The 20,150-nt window shown below is 65.2% G+C and overlaps 1 protein-coding gene across 1 annotated transcript in view; it reads left to right on the top strand.

The window, feature by feature from the left end:
- Nucleotides 1-20,150, top strand: part of LOC140398890 (plexin-B1-like) — a 124,703-nt gene that overhangs the window by 78,913 nt on the left and 25,640 nt on the right. The window contains exon 17 of the mRNA XM_072487843.1: nucleotides 4,045-4,119. Coding sequence (XP_072343944.1) covers nucleotides 4,045-4,119 — 75 coding nt within the window. The remainder of the gene's footprint in view (nucleotides 1-4,044; nucleotides 4,120-20,150) is intronic.

The raw sequence follows: 20,150 nt of genomic DNA, 5'->3' as shown, positions 1-20,150 counted from the left end.
CCTGTTCCTGTGTAACAGGCTGGAGAGGGGCTGAATGGGTCTCCTCCTGTTCCTGTGTAACAGGCTGGAGAGGGGCTGAATGGGTCTCCTCCTGTTCCTGTGTAACAGGCTGGAGAGGGGCTGAATGGGCACCCTCCTGTTCCTGGGTAACAGGCTGGAGAGGGGCTGAATGGCTTCCTCCTGTTCCTGTGTAACAGACTGGAGAGGGGCTGAATGGCTTCCTCCTGTTCCTGTGTAACAGGATGGAGAGGGGCTGAATGGGCCTCCTCCTGTTCCTGTGTAACAGGCTGGAGAGGGGCTGAATGGGCCTCCTCCTGTTCCTGTGTAACAGGCTGGAGAGGGGCTGAATGGGCCTCCTCCTGTTCCTGTTTAACAGGCTCGAGAGGGGCTGAATGGGCCTCCTGTTCCTGTGTAACAGGCTGGAGAGGGGCTGAATGGGCCTCCTCCTGTTCCTGTGTAACAGGCTGGAGAGGGGCTGAATGGGCCTCCTCCTGTTCCTGTGTAACAGGCTGGAGAGGGGCTGAATGGGCCTCCTCCTGTTCCTGTGTAACAGGCTGGAGAGGGGCTGAATGGGCCTCCTCCTGTTCCTGTGTAGCAGGCTGGAGAGGGGCTGAATGGGCCTCCTCCTGTTCCTGTGTAACAGGCTGGAGAGGGGCTGAATGGGCCTCCTCCTGTTCCTGTGTAACAGGCTGGAGAGGGGCTGAATGGGTCTCCTCCTGTTCCTGTGTAACAGGCTGGAGAGGGGCTGAATGGGTCTCCTCCTGTTCCTGGGTAACAGGCTGGAGAGGGGCTGAATGGGTCTCCTCCTGTTCCTGTGTAACAGGCTGGAGAGGGACTGAATGGGCCTCCTCCTGTTCCTGTGTAACAGGCTGGAAAGGGGCTGAATGGGCCTCCTCCTGTTCCTGTGTAACAGGCTGGAGAGGGGCTGAATGGGCCTCAACCTGTTCCTGTGTAACAGACTGGAGAGGGGCTGAATGGGTCTCCTCCTGTTCCTGTGTAACAGACTGGAGAGGGGCTGAATGGCCTCCTCCTGTTCCTGTGTAACAGACTGGAGAGGGGCTGAATGGGTCTCCTCCTGTTCCTGTGTAACAGGCTGGAAAGGGGCTGAATGGGCCTCCTCCTGTTCCTGTGTAACAGGCTGGAGAGGGGCTGAATGGGTCTCCTCCTGTTCCTGTGTAACAGGCTGGAGAGGGGCTGAATGGGTCTCCTCCTGTTCCTGTGTAACAGGCTGGAGAGGGGCTGAATGGGCCCCCTCCTGTTCCTGGGTAACAGGCTGGAGAGGGGCTGAATGGCTTCCTCCTGTTCCTGTGTAACAGACTGGAGAGGGGCTGAATGGCTTCCTCCTGTTCCTGTGTAACAGGATGGAGAGGGGCTGAATGGGCCTCCTCCTGTTCCTGTGTAACAGGCTGGAGAGGGGCTGAATGGGCCTCCTCCTGTTCCTGTGTAACAGGCTGGAGAGGGGCTGAATGGGCCTCCTCCTGTTCCTGTTTAACAGGCTCGAGAGGGGCTGAATGGGCCTCCTGTTCCTGTGTAACAGGCTGGAGAGGGGCTGAATGGGCCTCCTCCTGTTCCTGTGTAACAGGCTGGAGAGGGGCTGAATGGGCCTCCTCCTGTTCCTGTGTAACAGGCTGGAGAGGGGCTGAATGGGCCTCCTCCTGTTCCTGTGTAACAGGCTGGAGAGGGGCTGAATGGGCCTCCTCCTGTTCCTGTGTAGCAGGCTGGAGAGGGGCTGAATGGGCCTCCTCCTGTTCCTGTGTAACAGGCTGGAGAGGGGCTGAATGGGCCTCCTCCTGTTCCTGTGTAACAGGCTGGAGAGGGGCTGAATGGGCCTCCTGTTCCTGTGTAACAGGCAAAAGAGGGGCTGAATGGGCCTCCTGTGTAACAGGCTCGAGAGGGGCTGAATGAGCCACCCCCTGTTCCTGTGTAACAGACTGGAGAGGGGCTGAATGGGCCTCCTCCTGTTTCTGTGTAACAGGCTGGAGAGGGGCTGAATGGGCCCCCTCCTGTTCCTGAGTAACAGGCTGGAAAGGGGCTGAATGGGCCTCCTCCTGTTCCTGTGTAACAGGCTGGAGAGGGACTGAATGGGCCTCCTCCTGTTCCTGTGTAACAGGCTGGAGAGGGGCTGAATGGGCCACCCCCTGTTCCTGTGTAACAGACTGGAGAGGGGCTGAATGGGCCTCCTCCTGTTCCTGTGTAACAGGCTGGAAAGGGGCTGAATGGGCCTCCTCCTGTTCCTGTGCTACAGACTGGAGAGGGGCTGAATGGCTTCCTCCTGTTGCTGTGTAACAGGATGGAGAGGGGCTGAATGGGCCTCCTCCTGTTCCTATGTAACAGGCTGGAGAGGGGCTGAATGGGCCTCCTCCTGTTCCTGTGTAACAGGCTGGAGAGGGGCTGAATGGGCCTCCTCCTGTTCCTGTTTAACAGGCTCGAGAGGGGCTGAATGGGCCTCCTGTTCCTGTGTAACAGGCTGGAGAGGGGCTGAATGGGCCTCCTCCTGTTCCTGTGTAACAGGCTGGAGAGGGGCTGAATGGGCCTCCTCCTGTTCCTGTGTAACAGGCTGGAGAGGGGCTGAATGGGCCTCCTCCTGTTCCTGTGTAACAGGCTGGAGAGGGGCTGAATGGGCCTCCTCCTGTTCCTGTGTAACAGGCTGGAGAGGGGCTGAATGGGCCTCCTCCTGTTCCTGTGTAACAGGCTGGAGAGGGGCTGAATGGGCCTCCTGTTCCTGTGTAACAGGCTGGAGAGGGGCTGAATGGGCCTCCTCCTGTTCCTGTGTAACAGGCTGGAGAGGGGCTGAATGGGCCTCCTCCTGTTCCTGTGTAACAGGCTGGAGAGGGGCTGAATGGGCCTCCTCCTGTTCCTGTGTAACAGGCTGGAGAGGGGCTGAATGGGCCTCCTCCTGTTCCTGAGTAACAGGCTGGAGAGGGGCTGAATGGGCCTCCTCCTGTTCCTGTTTAACAGGCTCGAGAGGGGCTGAATGGGCCTCCTGTTCCTGTGTAACAGGCTGGAGAGGGGCTGAATGGGCCTCCTCCTGTTTCTGTGTAACAGGCTGGAGGAGAGGGGCTGAATGGGCCTCCTGTTCCTGTGTAACAGGCTGGAGAGGGGCTGAATGGGCCTCCTGTTCCTGTGTAACAGGCTGGAGAGGGGCTGAATGGGCCTCCTCCTGTTCCTGTGTAACAGGCTGGAGAGGGGCTGAATTGGCCTCCTCCTGTTCCTGTGTAACAGGCTGGAGAGGGGCTGAATGGGCCTCCTCCTGTTCCTGTTTAACAGGCTGGAGAGGGGCTGAATGGGCCTCCTGTTCCTGTGTAACAGGCTGGAGAGGGGCTGAATGGGCCTCCTGTTCCTGTGTAACAGGCTGGAGAGGGGCTGAATTGGCCTCCTCCTGTTCCTGTGTAACAGGCTGGAGAGGTGCTGAATGGGCCTCCTCCTGTTCCTGTTTAACAGGCTGGAGAGGGGCTGAATGGGCCTCCTGTTCCTGTGTAACAGGCTGGAGAGGGGCTGAATGGGCCTCCTGTTCCTGTGTAACAGGCTGGAGAGGGGCTGAATGGGCCTCCTCCTGTTCCTGTGTAACAGGCTGGAGAGGGGCTGAATGGGCCTCCTCCTGTTCCTGTGTAACAGGCTGGAGAGGGGCTGAATGAGCCTCCCCCTGTTCCTGTGTAACAGGCTGGAGAGGGGCTGAATGGGCCTCCTCCTGTTCCTGTGTAACAGGCTGGAGAGGGGCTGAATGGGCCTCCTCCTGTTCCTGTGTAACAGACTGGAGAGGGGCTGAATGGGCTCCTCCTGTTCCTGTGTAACAGGCTGGAGAGGGGCTGAATGGGCCTCCTCCTGTTCCTGTGTAACAGGCTGGAGAGGGGCTGAATGGGCTCCTCCTGTTCCTGTGTAACAGGCTGGAGAGGGGCTGAATGGGCTCCTCCTGTTCCTGTGTAACAGGCTGGAGAGGGGCTGAATGGGCCTCCTCCTGTTCCTGTGTAACAGATGCTCATTGGGGAAGCTGCTGAGGCGGATCAAAGTTTAGATTAAATGTTATTTATCTGCTCCTTCTCTTAGAACTGCGGCCCCGCCCTGAACAGCACTGTCGCTCTGCACGAACTCTACAAATACATCAGCAAATACTATGACCAGGTCGGTGAAGGTGGATTCCGCTGCAATGGGGGTTAACGGGAACCTCGGGGGAGGGGCGGGACGCGCAGCTCACGGTCGAGTCGCACAAACGTGACCTGACATGGGCAGAGAGGTGGCGGATACAGTTCAGTACGGAGGGACGTAGAGTGACTCAGTGGGAAGGGTGTGAAGGACAGTCGCAAATCACCGATACAATAATAGAGGGTGAGGACGATGGACAGACACAAAGCAGTGACGGTGGTAACACATGGTGAGGGGCTCGGAGGGGAACCTCCAGGTGGTGGGGGTCCCATGTATCTGCTGCTCTTGCCCTTCTCGATGGTAGAGGCCGTGGGTTTGGGAGGTGCTGCCTAAGGGGCCTTGGTGAGTTGCTGCAGTGCATCTTGTAGACGGTACACACGGCTGCCTCTGTGCGTCGGTGGGGGAGGGAGTGAATGTGTGTGGATGGGGTGTCGATCAAGCGGGGCTGCTTTGTCCTGGATGGTGTCGAGCTGCTCGAGTGTTGGAGCCGCGCTCATCCAGGCAAGTGGAGCTACTGTGTCGAATTCTGGCGCTCCGCACTTTCAGGAAGAATGTGGAGGCTTTGGAGAGAGGGGAGGGTGCGGAGGAGGGAGATTTACCCCAAACGCTTCTCAGGGGGCGGGGACGAGGGAGATATACGTTAATTGACCTTCCCGCAGGTTAATTCAATCATGTACACACACCCACACACACACCCTCACACCCACACACACACCCACATACCCTCACACACACCCTCACACACACCCACACACACCCTCACACACACACTCACACACACACCCACACACACACCCTCACACACCCCCACACACACCCTCACACACACACTCACACCCCCCCCACCCATACACCCTCACACACACCCACACACACACCCTCACACCCACACACACACCCACATACCCTCACACACACCCTCACACACACCCACACACACCCTCACACACACACTCACACACACATCCACACACACACCCTCACACCCCCACACACACCCTCACACACACCCTCACACACACACCCACACACACCCTCACACACACCCTCACACACACCCTCACACACACCCTCACACACACCCACACACCCTCACACACACACTCACACACACATCCACACACACCCCCACACACACCCTCACACACACCCTCACACACACACCCACACACACCCTCACACACACCCTCACACACATCCTCACACACACACCCACACACACCCTCACACACACCCACACACACCCTCACACACACCCTCACACACACCCACACACACCCTCACACACACACTCACACACACACCCTCACACACCCCCACACACACCCTCACACACACCCTCACACACACCCTCACACACACCCACACACACCCTCACATGCACCCTCACACTCACATCCACACACACACCCTCACACACACCCTCACACACCCTCACACACACCCCCACCCATACACCCTCACACACACCCTCACACACACACCCACATACCCTCACACACACCCTCACACACACCCACACACACCCTCACACACACCCTCACACACACACCCACACACACACCCTCACACCCACACACACACCCACATACCCTCACACACACCCTCACACACACCCACACACACCCTCACACACACCCTCACACACACACCCACACACACACCCTCACACCCACACACACACCCACATACCCTCACACACACCCTCACACACACCCTCACACACACACCCACACACACACCCTCACACACACACTCACACACACATCCACACACACACCCTCACACACCCCCACACACACCCTCACACACACCCCCACCCATACACCCTCACACACAGCCTCACACACACCCACATACACACACACCCACACACACCCTCACACACACCCTCACACCCACCCACACACACACCCACACACACACCCTCACACCCACACACACCCACATACCCTCACACATACCCTCACACACACCCTCACACACACCCTCACACACACACCCCCACACACCCTCACACACACCCCCACCCATACACCCTCACACACACCCTCACACACACCCTCACACACACCCCCACCCATACACCCTGACACACACCCTCACACACACCCACACACCCTCACACACACCCTCACACACACACAGCACTCAATACGAGGGAGGGGGTGGCACAGGGAGGGACGAGCACCTCCTTCTGGGCCTGGGCCTTGGTGTAGCCAAGTTGGCCACGAATAGCTCCAGACAACGGGCGTCTTTAACGTTGCCTGTCCGGACTGCCGATCCCGGGAAATGGAGCACGGGGTGTTCGCTGGCACTGCCCAGACTGTTCTGTACCCAGTGGGCACCGCGGGGACTGGCGGCTTTTCTCTTTTATGTTGATGTTGTCACATTCCATTGTGACCGTGTTTACTGTGATGGATTTATGTCGCTGCATTTTCATTTATCCCTCTGTTAGTTGATGCCGTTCATTTGCAAATGCATAAAATAATCACAAACAGGCACATAGGGTAATTTTTTTATAAATAGGGGGATAGCTGGGACACTGGGTCGAGCAAGGGGGAGACTGGGACACTGGGTCGAGCAAGGGGGAGACTTGGACACTGGGTCGAGCAGGGGGAGACTGGGACACTGGGTCGAGCAGGGGGAGACTGGGACACTGGGTCGAGAAGGGGGAGACTGGGACACTGGGTCGAGAAGGGGGAGACTGGGACACTGGGTCGAGCAGGGGGAGAGCTGGGACACTGGGTCGAGCAGAGGGAGAGCTGGGACACTGGGTGAAGCAAGGGGGAGACTGGGACACTGGGTCGAGCAGGGGGAGATTGGGACACTGGGTCGAGCAGGGGGAGAGCTGGGACACTGGGACGAGCAGGGGGAGAGCTGGGACACTTGGTCGAGCAGGGGGAGACTGGGACACTCGGTCGAGCAGGGGGAGACTGGGACACTGGGTCGAGCAGGGGGAGAGCTGGGTCACTGGGTCGAGCAGGGGGAGAGCTGGGACACTGGGTCGAGCAGAGGGAGAGCTGGGACACTGGGTCGAGCAGGGGGAGACTGGGACACTGGGTCGAGCAGGGGGAGACTGGGACACTGGGTCGAGCAGAGGGAGACTGGGACACTGGGTCGAGCAGAGGGAGACTGGGACACTGGGTCGAGCAGGGGGAGACTGGGACACTGGGTCGAGCGGGGGGAGACTGGGACACTGGGTGAAGCAAGGGGGAGACTGGGACACTGAGTCGAGCAGGGGGAGATTGGGACACTGGGTCGAGCAGGGGGAGAGCTGGGACACTGGAACGATAGGGGGAGAGCTGGGACACTGGGTTGAGCAGGGGGAGAATGGGACACTGGGTCGAGCAGGGGGAGAGCATGGACACTGGGTCGAGCAGGGGGAGAGCTGGGCCACTGGGTCGAGCAGGGGGAGAGCTGGGACACTGGGTCGAGCAGGGGGAGACAGGGACACTGGGTCGAGCAGGGGGAGACTGGACACTGGGTCGAGCAAGGGGAGAGCTGGGACAGTGGGTCGAGCAGGGGGAGAGCTGGGACACTGGGTCGAGCAGGGGGAGAGCTGGGACACTGGGTCGAGCAGGGGGAGAGCTGGGACATTGGGTCGAGCAGGGGGAGACTGGGACACTGGGTCGAGCAGGGGGAGAGCTGGGACACTGGGTCGAGCAGGGGGAGACTGGGACACTGGGTCGAGCAGGGGGAGAGCTGGGAGTCTGGGTCGAGCAAGGGGGAGACTGGGACACTGGGTCGAGCAGGGGGAGACTGGGACACTGGGCCGAGCAGGGGGAGAGCTGGGACACTGTGTCGAGCAGGGGAGACTGGGACACTGGGTCGAGCAAGGGGGAGACTGGGACACTAGGTCGAGCATGGGGAGACTGGGACACTGGGTCGAGCAGGGGGAGACTGGGACACTGGGTCGAGCAGGGGGAGACTGGGACACTGGGTCGAGCAGGGGGAAACTGGGGCACTGGGTCGAGCAGGGGGAGAGCTGGGACACTGGGTCGAGCAGGGGGAGTCTGGGACACTGGGTCGAGCAGGGGGAGAGCTGGGACACTGGGTCGAGCAAGGGGAGAGCTGGGACAGTGGGTCGAGCAGGGGGAGACTGGGGCACTGGGTCGAGCAGGGGGAGACTGGGACACTGGGTCGAGCAGGGGGAGACTGGGGCACTGGGTCGAGCAGGGGGAGACTGGGACACTGGGTCGAGCAGGGGGAGACTGGGACACCGGGTCGAGCAGGGGAAGAGCTGGGACACTGGGTCGAGCAGGGGGAGAGCTGGGACACTGGGTCGAGCATGGGGAGACTGGGACACTGGGTCGAGCAGGGGGAGAGCTGGGACACTGGGTCGAGCAGGGGGAGAGCTGGGACACTGGGTCGAGCAGGGGGAGAACTGGGACACTGGGTCGAGCAGGGGGACACTGGGACACTGGGTCGAGCAGGGGGAGAGCTGGGACACTGGGTCGAGCAGGGGGAGAGCTGGGACACTGGGTCGAGCAGGGGGAGACAGGGACACTGGGTCGAGCAGGGGGACACTGGGACACTGGGTCGAGCAGGGGGAGAACGGGGACACTGGGTCGAGCAGGGGGAGAGCTGGGACACTGGGTCGAGCAGGGGGAGACAGGGACACTGGGTCGAGCAGGGGGAGACTGGGACACTGGGTCGAGCAAGGGGAGAGCTGGGAAAGTGGGTCGAGCAGGGGGAGAGCTGGGACACTGGGTCGAGCAGGGGGAGAGCTGGGACACTGGGTCGAGCAGGGGGAGAGCTGGGACATTGGGTCGAGCAGGGGGAGACTGGGACACTGGGTCGAGCAGGGGGAGAGCTGGGACACTGGGTCGAGCAGGGGGAGACTGGGACATTGGGTCGAGCAGGGGGAGACTGGGACACTGGGTCGAGCAGGGGGAGAGCTGGGACACTGGGTCGAGCAGGGGGAGAGCTGGGACACTGGGTCGAGCAGGGGGAGACTGGGACACTGGGTCGAGCAGGGGGAGAGCTGGGAGTCTGGGTCGAGCAAGAGGGAGACTGGGACACTGGGTCGAGCAGGGGGAGACTGGGACACTGGGTCGAGCAGGGGGAGAGCTGGGACACTGTGTCGAGCAGGGGAGACTGGGACACTGGGTCGAGCAGGGGGAGAGCTGGGACACTGTGTCGAGCAGGGGAGACTGGGACACTGGGTCGAGCAGGGGGAGAGCTGGGACACTGGGTCGAGCAGGGGGAGACTGGGACACTGGGTCGAGCAGGGGGAAACTGGGGCACTGGGTCGAGCAGGGGGAGACTGGGACACTGGGTCGAGCAGGGGGAGAGCTGGGACACTGGGTCGAGCAGGGGGAGAGCTGGGACACTGGGTCGAGCAGGGGGAGATTGGGACACTGGGTCGAGCAGGGGGAGATTGGGACACTGGGTCGAGCAGGGGGAGAGCTGGGACACTGGGTCGAGCAGGGGGAGACTGGGACACTGGGTCGAGCAGGAGGAGATTGGGACACTGGGTTGAGCAGGGGGAGACTGGGACACTGGGTCGAGCAGGGGGAGAGCTGGGAGATGGGTTGAGCAGGGGGAGTCTGGGACACTGGGTCGAGCAGGGGGAGAGCTGGGACACTGGGTCGAGCAGGGGGAGACTGGGACACTGGGTCGAGCAGGGGGAGAACTGGGACACTGGGTCGAGCAGGGGGAGAGCTGGGACATTGGGTCGAGCAGGGGGAGAACTGGGACACTGGGTCGAGCAGGAGGAGAGCTGGGACACTGGGTCGAGCAGGGGGAGAACTGGGACACTGGGTCGAGCAGGGGGAGAGCTGGGACACTGGGTCGAGCAGGGGGAGAACTGGGACACTGGGTCGAGCAGGAGGAGAGCTGGGACATTGGGTCGAGCAGGGGGAGAACTGGGACACTGGGTCGAGCAGGAGGAGAGCTGGGACACTGGGTCGAGCAGGGGGAGAACTGGGACACTGGGTCGAGCAGGGGGAGAGCTGGGACACTGGGTCGAGCAGGGGGAGAGCTGGGACAGTGGGTCGAGCAAGGGGAGAACTGGGACACTGGGTCGAGCAGGGGGAGAGCTGGGACACTGGGTCGAGCAGGGGGAGAACTGGGACACTGGGTCGAGCAGGAGGAGACTGGGGCACTGGGTCCAGCAGGGGGAGACTGGGACACTGGGTCGAGCAGGGGGAGAGCTGGGACACTGGGTCGAGCAGGGGGAGAGCTGGGACATTGGGTCGAGCAGGAGGAGACTGGGGCACTGGGTCGAGCAGGGGGAGACTGGGACACTGGGTCGAGCAGGGGGAGAACTGGGACACTGGGTCGAGCAGGGGGAGACTGGGACACTGGGTCGAGCAGGGGGAGAGCTGGGGCACTGGGTCGAGCAGGGGGAGAGCTGGGACATTGGGTCGAGCAGGGGGAGACTGGGACACTGGGTCGAGCAGGGGGAGACTGGGACACTGGGTCGAGCAGGGGGAGACTGGGACACTGGGTCGAGCATGGGGAGAGCTGGGAGATGGGTCGAGCAGGGGGAGACTGGGACACTGGGTCGAGCAGAGGGAGAGCTGGGAGACGGATCAGAGTCTCTCAATGAAGACAAGCTCCGGCTCTAGTTTAAGCTCCGCCGGCCTGTATCCCGTTACCGCCGGCCTGAGTCCCGTTACCGCCGGCCTGTATCCCGTTACCGCCGGCCTGTATCCCGTTACCGCCGGCCTGAGTCCCGTTACCGCCGGCCTGAGTCCCGTTACCGCCGGCCTGTATCCCGTTACCGCCGGCCTGTATCCCGTTACCGCCGGCCTGTATCCCGTTACCGCCGGCCTGTATCCCGTTACCGCCGGCCTGTGTCCCGTTACCGCCGGGCTGAGTCCCGTTACCGCCGGGCTGAGTCCCGTTACCGCCGGCCTGTATCCCGTTACCGCCGGCCTGTATCCCGTTACCGCCGGGCTGAGTCCCGTTACCGCCGGCCTGTATCCCGTTACCGCCGGCCTGTATCCCGTTACCGCCGGCCTGAGTCCCGTTACCGCCGGCCTGAGTCCCGTTACCGCCGGCCTGTATCCCGTTACCGCCGGCCTGAGTCCCGTTACCGCCGGCCTGAGTCCCGTTACCGCCGGCCTGAGTCCCGTTACCGCCGGCCTGTATCCCGTTACCGTCGGACTGAGTCCCGTTACCGCCGGCCTGAGTCCCGTTACCGCCGGCCTGTATCCCGTTACTGCCGGCCTGAGTCCCGTTACCGCCGGCCTGTGACCCGTTATCGCCGGCCTGAGTCCCGTTACCGCCGGCCTGAGTCCCGTTACCGCCGGCCTGAGTCCCGTTACCGCCGGCCTGAGTCCCGTTACCGCCGGCCTGAGTCCCGTTACCGCCGGCCTGTATCCCGTTACCGCCGGCCTGAGTCCCGTTACCGCCGGCCTGTGACCCGTTATCGCCGGCCTGAGTCCCGTTACCGCCGGCCTGAGTCCCGTTACCGCCGGCCTGAGTCCCGTTACCGCCGGCCTGAGTACCGTCACCGCCGGCCTGAGTACCGTCACCGCCGGCCTGTATCCCGTTACCGCCGGCCTGAGTCCCGTTACCGCCGGCCTGTGACCCGTTATCGCCGGCCTGAGTCCCGTTACCGCCGGCCTGAGTCCCGTTACCGCCGGCCTGAGTCCCGTTACCGCCGGCCTGAGTCCCGTTACCGCCGGCCTGAGTCCCGTTACCGCCGGCCTGTGTCCCGTTACCGCCGGCCTGAGTCCCGTTACCGCCGGCCTGTGTCCCGTTACCGCCGGCCTGAGTCCCGTTACCGCCGGCCTGAGTCCCGTTACCGCCGGCCTGAGTCCCGTTACCGCCGGCCTGAGTCCCGTTACCGCCGGCCTGAATCCCGTTACCGCCGGCCTGTGTCCCGTTACAGCCGGCCTGAGTCCCGTTACCGCCGGCCTGTATCCCGTTACCGCCGGCCTGTATCCCGTTACCGCCGGCCTGAGTCCCGTTACCGCCGGCCTGAGTCCCGTTACCGCCGGCCTGTGTCCCGTTACCGCCGGCCTGTATCCCGTTACCGCCGGCCTGAGTCCCGTTACCGCCGGCCTGTGTCCCGTTACCGCCGGCCTGTGACCCGTTATCGCCGGCCTGAGTCCCGTTACCGCCGGCCTGAGTCCCGTTACCGCCGGCCTGAGTCCCGTTACCGCCGGCCTGTATCCCGTTACCGCCGGCCTGAGTCCCGTTACCGCCGGCCTGAGTCCCGTCACCGCCGGCCTGAGTCCCGTTACCGCCGGCCTGTATCCCGTTACCGCCGGCCTGAGTCCCGTTACCGCCGGCCTGAGTCCCGTTATCGCCGGCCTGAGTCCCGTTACCGCCGGCCTGAGTCCCGTCACCGCCGGCCTGAGTCCCGTCACCGCCGGCCTGTGACCCGTTATCGCCGGCCTGAGTCCCGTTACCGCCGGCCTGTATCCCGTTACCGCCGGCCTGAGTCCCGTTACCGCCGGCCTGAGTCCCGTCACCGCCGGCCTGAGTCCCGTTACCGCCGGCCTGTGACCCGTTATCGCCGGCCTGTATCCCGTTACCGCCGGCCTGAGTCCCGTTACCGCCGTCCTGAGTCCCGTTACCGCCGGCCTGTGTCCCGTTACCGCCGGCTTGAGTCCCGTTACCGCCGTCCTGAGTCCCGTTACCGCCGGCCTGTGTCCCGTTACCGCCGGCCTGAGTCCCGTTACCGCCGGCCTGAGTCCCGTTACCGCCGGCCTGTGTCCCGTTACCGCCGTCCTGAGTCCCGTTACCGCCGGCCTGAGTCACGTTACCGCCGGCCTGAGTCCCGTTACCGCCGGCCTGAGTCCCGTTACCGCCGGCCTGTGTCCCATTACAGCCGGCCTGAGTCCCGTTACCGCCGGCCTGTATCCCGTTACCGCCGGCCTGTATCCCGTTACCGCTGGCATGAGTCCCGTTTCCGCGGCCTGTGTCCCGTTACCGCCGGCCTGAGTCCCGTTACCGCCGGCCTGTATCCCGTTACCGCCGGCCTGAGTCCCGTTACCGCCGGCCTGAGTCCCGTTACCGCCGGCCTGAGTCCCGTTACCGCCGGCCTGAGTCCCGTTACCGCCGGCCTGAGTCCCGTTACCGCCGGCCTGAGTCCCGTTACCGCCGGCCTGAGTCCCGTTACCGCCGGCCTGTATCCCGTTACCGCCGGCCTGTATCCCGTTACCGCGGCCTGAGTCCCGTTACCGCCGGCCTGTGTCCCGTTACAGCCGGCCTGAGTCCCGTTACCGCCGGCCTGTATCCCGTTACCGCCGGCCTGTATCCCGTTACCGCCGGCCTGTGTCCCGTTACCGCCGGCCTGAGTCCCGTTACCGCCGGCCTGTATCCCGTTACCGCCGGCCTGTATCCCGTTACCGCCGGCCTGTATCCCGTTACCGCCGGCCTGAGTCCCGTTACCGCCGGCCTGAGTCCCGTTACCGCCGGCCTGTATCCCGTTACCGCCGGCCTGTATCCCGTTACCGCCGGCCTGAGTCCCGTTACCGCCGGCCTGAGTCCCGTTACCGCCGGCCTGTATCCCGTTACCGCCGGCCTGAGTCCCGTTACCGCCGGCCTGAGTCCCGTTACCGACGGCCTGAGTCCCGTTACCGCCGGCCTGTATCCCGTTACCGCCGGCCTGTTTCCCGTCACCGCCGGCCTGAGTCCCGTTGCCGCCGGCCTGTATCCCGTTACTGCCGGCCTGTTTCCCGTCATGGCCGGCCTGAGTCCCGTCACCGCCGGCCTGAGTCCCGTCACCGCCGGCCTGTATCCCGTTACCGCCGGCCTGTATCCCGTTACCGCCGGCCTGTATCCCGTTACCGCCGGCCTGAGTCCCGTTACCGCCGGCCTGAGTCCCGTTACCGCCGGCCTGTATCCCGTTACCGCCGGCCTGTATCCCGTTACCGCCGGCCTGAGTCCCGTTACCGCCGGCCTGAGTCCCGTTACCGCCGGCCTGAGTCCCGTTACCGCCGGCCTGAGTCCCGTTACCGCCGGCCTGAGTCCCGTTACCGCCGGCCTGAGTCCCGTTACCGCCGGCCTGAGTCCCGTTACCGCCGGCCTGTATCCCGTTACCGCCGGCCTGTTTCCCGTCACCGCCGGCCTGAGTCCCGTCGCCGCCGGCCTGTATCCCGTTACCGCCGGCCTGTTTCCCGTCACCGCCGGCCTGAGTCCCGTTACCGCCGGCCTGAGTCCCGTTACCGCCGGCCTGTATCCCGTTACCGCCGGCCTGTATCCCGTTACCGCCGGCCTGAGTCCCGTTACCGCCGGCCTGAGTCCCGTTAACGCCGGCCTGAGTCCCGTTACCGCCGGCCTGAGTCCCGTTAACGCCGGCCTGAGTCCCGTTACCGCCGGCCTGAGTCCCGTTACCGCCGGCCTGAGTCCCGTTACCGCCGGCCTGAGTCCCGTTACCGCCGGCCTGTGTCCCGTTACCGCCGGCCTGTATCCCGTTACCGCCGGCCTGAGTCCCGTTACCGCCGGCCTGAGTCCCGTTAACGCCGGCCTGAGTCCCGTTACCGCCGGCCTGAGTCCCGTTAACGCCGGCCTGAGTCCCGTTACCGCCGGCCTGAGTCCCGTTACCGCCGGCCTGAGTCCCGTTAACGCCGGCCTGAGTCCCGTTACCGCCGGCCTGAGTCCCGTTACCGCCGGCCTGAGTCCCGTTACCGCCGGCCTGAGTCCCGTTACCGCCGGCCTGTGTCCCGTTACCGCCGGCCTGAGTCCCGTTACCGCCGGCCTGTATCCCGTTACCGCCGGCCTGAGTCCCGTTACCGCCGGCCTGAGTCCCGTTACCGCCGGCCCGAGTCCCGTTACCGCCGGCCCGAGTCCCGTTACCGCCGGCCCGAGTCCCGTTACCGCCGGCCCGAGTCCCGTTACCGCCGGCCCGAGTCCCGTTACCGCCGGCCTGAGTCCCGTTACCGCCGGCCTGTGTCCCGTTACCGCCGGCCTGTATCCCGTTACCGCCGGCCTGTATCCCGTTACCGCCGGCCTGAGTCCCGTTACCGCCGGCCTGAGTCCCGTTACCGCCGGCCTGTATCCCGTTACCGCCGGCCTGTATCCCGTTACCGCCGGCCTGAGTCCCGTTACCGCCGGCCTGAGTCCCGTTACCGCCGGCCTGTATGCCGTTACCGCCGGCCTGAGTCCCGTTACCGCCGGCCTGAGTCCCGTTACCACCGGCCTGAGTCCCGTTACCGCCGGCCTGAGTCCCGTTACCGACGGCCTGAGTCCCGTTACCGCCGGCCTGTGTCCCGTTACCGCCGGCCTGTTTCCCGTCACCGCCGGCCTGAGTCCCGTTGCCGCCGGCCTGTATCCCGTTACCGCCGGCCTGTTTCCCGTCACCGCCGGCCTGAGTCCCGTCACCGCCGGCCTGAGTCCCGTCACCGCCGGCCTGTATCCCGTTACCGCCGGCCTGTATCCCGTTACCGCCAGCCTGTATCCCGTTACCGCCGGCCTGAGTCCCGTTACCGCCGGCCTGAGTCCCGTTACCGCCGGCCTGTATCCCGTTACCGCCGGCCTGTATCCCGTTACCGCCGGCCTGAGTCCCGTTACCGCCGGCCTGAGTCCCGTTACCGCCGGCCTGTATCCCGTTACCGCCGGCCTGAGTCCCGTTACCGCCGGCCTGTATCCCGTTACCGCCGGCCTGTTTCCCGTCGCCGCCGGCCTGAGTCCCGTCGCCGCCGGCCTGTATCCCGTTACCGCCGGCCTGTTTCCCGTCACCGCCGGCCTGAGTCCCGTTACCGCCGGCCTGAGTCCCGTTACCGCCGGCCTGTATCCCGTTACCGCCGGCCTGAGTCCCGTTACCGCCGGCCTGTGTCCCGTTACCGCCGGCCTGAGTCCCGTTACCGCCGGCCTGAGTCCCGTTAACGCCGGCCTGAGTCCCGTTACCGCCGGCCTGAGTCCCGTTAACGCCGGCCTGAGTCCCGTTACCGCCGGCCTGAGTCCCGTTACCGCCGGCCTGAGTCCCGTTAACGCCGGTCTGAGTCCCGTTACCGCCGGCCTGAGTCCCGTTACCGCCGGCCTGAGTCCCGTTACCGCCGGCCTGAGTCCCGTTACCGCCGGCCTGAGTCCCGTTACCGCCGGCCTGTGTCCCGTTACCGCCGGCCTGAGTCCCGTTACCGCCGGCCTGTGTCCCGTTACCGCCGGCCTGAGTCCCGTTACCGCCGGCCTGAGTCCCGTTACCGCCGGCCTGAGTCCCGTTACCGCCGGCCCGAGTCCCGTTACCGCCGGCCTGAGTCCCGTTACCGCCGGCCTGAGTCCCGTTACCGCCGGCCTGTATCCCGTTACCGCCGGCCTGAGTCCCGTTACCGCCGGCCTGAGTCCCGTCACCGCTGGCCTGAGTCCCATTACCGCCGGCCTGTATCCCGTTACCGCCGGCCTGAGTCCCGTTACCGCCGGCCTGTGACCCGTTATCGCCGGCCTGAGTCCCGTTACCGCCGGCCTGAGTCCCGTTACCGCCGGCCTGAGTCCCGTTACCGCCGGCCTGTGTCCCGTTACCGCCGGCCTGTATCCCGTTACCGCCGGCCTGTATCCCGTTACCGCCGGCCTGAGTCCCGTTACCGCCGGCCTGTATCCCGTTACCGCCGGCCTGTGTCCCGTTACCGCCGGCCTGTATCCCGTTACCGACGGCCTGAGCCCCGTTACCGCCGGCCTGTATCCCGTCACCGCCGGCCTGAGTCCCGTTACCGCCGGCCTGAGTCCCGTTACCGCCAGCCTGCGTCCCGTTACCGCCGGCCTGAGTCCCGTCACCGCCGGCCTGAGTCCCGTTACCGCCGGCCTGAGTCCCGTTACCGCCAGCCTGTGTCCCGTTACCGCCGGCCTGAGTCCCGTTACCGCCAGCCTTTGTCCCGTTACCACTGGCCTGAGTCCCGTTACCGCCGGCCTGAGTCCCGTTACCGCCAGCCTGTATCCCGTTACCGACGGCCTGTGTCCCGTTACCGCCAACCTGTATCCCGTTACCGACGGCCTGAGCCCCGTTACCGCCAGCCTGTATCCCGTTACCGACGGCCTGTGTCCCGTTACCGCCAACCTGTATCCCGTTACCGACGGCCTGAGCCCCGTTACCGCCGGCCTGAGTCCCGTTACCGCCGGCCTGTGTCCCGTTACCGCCGGCCTGAGTCCCGTTACCGCCGGCCTGTATCCCGTTACCGCCGGCCTGTATCCCGTTACCGCGGCCTGTGTCCTGTTACCGCCGGCCTGAGTCCCGTTACCGCCGGCCTGTATCCCGTTACCGCCGGCCTGTATCCCGTTACCGCGGCCTTTGTCCCGTTACCACTGGCCTGAGTCCCGTTACCGCCGGCCTGAGTCCCGTTACCGCCGGCCTGTGTCCCGTTACCGCCGGCCTGAGTCCCGTTACCGACGGCCTGAGTCCCATTACCGCCGGCCTGTATCGTGTTACCGCCGGCCTGTATCCCGTTACCGCCGGCCTGAGTCCCGTTACCGCCGGCCTGAGTCCCGTTACCGCCGGCCTGAGTCCCGTTACCGCCGGCCTGAGTCCCGTTACCGCCGGCCTGAGTCCCGTTACCGCCGGCCTGAGTTCCGTTACCGCCGGCCTGCGTCCCGTTACCGCCGGCCTGTGTCCCGTTACCGCCGGCCTGAGCCCCGTTACCGCCGGCCTGAGTCCCGTTATCGCCGGCCTGAGTCCCGTTACCGCCGGCCTGAGTCCCGTTACCGCCGGCCTGTATCCCGTTACCGCCGGACTGAGTCCCGTTACCGCCGACCTGAGTCCCGTTACCGCCGGCCTGTATCCCGTTACCGCCGGCCTGTATCCCGTTACCGCCGGCCTGAGTCCCGTTACCGCCGGCCTGAGTCCCGTTACCGCCGGCCTGAGTCCCGTTACCGCCGGCCTGAGTCCCGTCACCGCCGGCCTGAGTCCCGTCACCGCCGGCCTGTGACCCGTTATCGCCGGCCTGAGTCCCGTTACCGCCGGCCTGATTCCCGTTACCGCCGGCCTGTATCCCGTTACCGCCAGCCTGAGTCCCGTCACCGCCGGCCTGAGTCCCGTCACCGCCGGCCTGTGACCCGTTATCGCCGGCCTGAGTCCCGTTACCGCCGGCCTGAGTCCCGTTACCGCCGGCCTGTGTCCCGTTACCGCCGGCCTGAGTCCCGTTACCGCCGGCCTGAGTCCCGTTACCGCCGGCCTGAGTCCCGTTACCGCCGGCCCGAGTCCCGTTACCGCCGGCCTGAGTCCCGTTACCGCCGGCCTGTGTCCCGTTACCGCCGGCCTGAGTCCCGTTACCGCCGGCCTGAGTCCCGTTACCGACGGCCTGAGTCCCGTCACCGCCGGCCTGAGTCCCGTTACCGCCGGCCTGTATCCCGTTACCGCCGGCCTGAGTCCCGTTACCGCCGGCCTGTGACCCGTTATCGCCGGCCTGAGTCCCGTTACCGCCGGCCTGAGTCCCGTTACCGCCGGCCTGAGTCCCGTTACCGCCGGCCTGTGTCCCGTTACCGCCGGCCTGTATCCCGTTACCGCCGGCCTGTATCCCGTTACCGCCGGCCTGAGTCCCGTTACCGCCGGCCTGTATCCCGTTACCGCCGGCCTGTGTCCCGTTACCGCCGGCCTGTATCCCGTTACCGACGGCCTGAGCCCCGTTACCGCCGGCCTGTATCCCGTCACCGCCGGCCTGAGTCCCGTTACCGCCGGCCTGAGTCCCGTTACCGCCAGCCTGTGTCCCGTTACCGCCGGCCTGAGTCCCGTCACCGCCGGCCTGAGTCCCGTTACCGCCGGCCTGAGTCCCGTTACCGCCAGCCTGTGTCCCGTTACCGCCGGCCTTTGTCCCGTTACCACTGGCCTGAGTCCCGTTACCGCCGGCCTGAGTCCCGTTACCGCCGGCCTGAGTCCCGTTACCGCCGGCCTGAGTCCCGTTACCGCCGGCCTGTATCCCGTTACCGCCGGCCTGAGTCCCGTTACCGCCGGCCTGAGTCCCGTTACCGCCGGCCTGAGTCCCGTTACCGCCGGCCTGAGTCCCGTTACCGCCGGCCCGAGTCCCGTTACCGCCGGCCTGAGTCCCGTTACCGCCGGCCTGAGTCCCGTTACCGCCGGCCTGAGTCCCGTTACCGCCGGCCTGAGTCCCGTTACCGCCGGCCTGAGTCCCGTCACCGCCGGCCTGAGTCCCGTTACCGCCGGCCTGTATCCCGTTACCGCCGGCCTGAGTCCCGTTACCGCCGGCCTGTGACCCGTTATCGCCGGCCTGAGTCCCGTTACCGCCGGCCTGAGTCCCGTTACCGCCGGCCTGAGTCCCGTTACCGCCGGCCTGTATCCCGTTACCGACGGCCTGAGCCCCGTTACCGCCGGCCTGTATCCCGTCACCGACGGCCTGAGCCCCGTTACCGCCGGCCTGTATCCCGTCACCGCCGGCCTGAGTCCCGTTACCGCCGGCCTGTATCCCGTCACCGCCGGCCTGAGTCCCGTTACCGCCGGCCTGAGTCCCGTTACCGCCAGCCTGTGTCCCGTTACCGCCGGCCTGAGTCCCGTCACCGCCGGCCTGAGTCCCGTTACCGCCGGCCTGAGTCCCGTTACCGCCGGCCTGTGTCCCGTTACCGCCGGCCTGAGTCCCGTTACCGCCAGCCTGTATCCCGTTACCGACGGCCTGAGTCCCGTTACCACTGGCCTGTATCCCGTTACCGCCGGCCTGAGTCCCGTTACCGCCGGCCTGTATCCCGTTACCGCCGGCCTGAGTCCCGTTACCGCCAGCGTGTATCCCGTTACCGACGGCCTGTGTCCCGTTACCGCCAGCCTGTATCCCGTTACCGCCGGCCTGTGTCCCGTTACCGCCGGCCTGTGTCCCGTTACCGCCGGCCTGTGTCCCGTTACCGCCGGCCTGAGTCCCGTTACCGCCGGCCTGTGTCCCGTTACCGCCGGCCTGAGTCCCGTTACCGCGGCCTTTGTCCCGTTACCGACGGCCTGTATCCCGTTACCGCCAGCCTGTATCCCGTTACCGACGGCCTGAGTCCCGTTACCGCCGGCCTGAGTCCCGTTACCGCCGGCCTGTGTCCCGTTACCGCGGCCTTTGTCCCGTTACCACTGGCCTGAGTCCCGTTACCGCCGGCCTGAGTCCCGTTACCGCCGGCCTGTGTCCCGTTACCGC

This window comes from Scyliorhinus torazame, chromosome 22, assembly GCF_047496885.1.
Source record: "Scyliorhinus torazame isolate Kashiwa2021f chromosome 22, sScyTor2.1, whole genome shotgun sequence".
Classification (NCBI taxonomy): domain Eukaryota; kingdom Metazoa; phylum Chordata; class Chondrichthyes; order Carcharhiniformes; family Scyliorhinidae; genus Scyliorhinus; species Scyliorhinus torazame.
The sequence above is the reverse complement of the archived record's forward strand: the minus strand, read 5'-3'. Positions and strand labels throughout refer to the sequence as shown.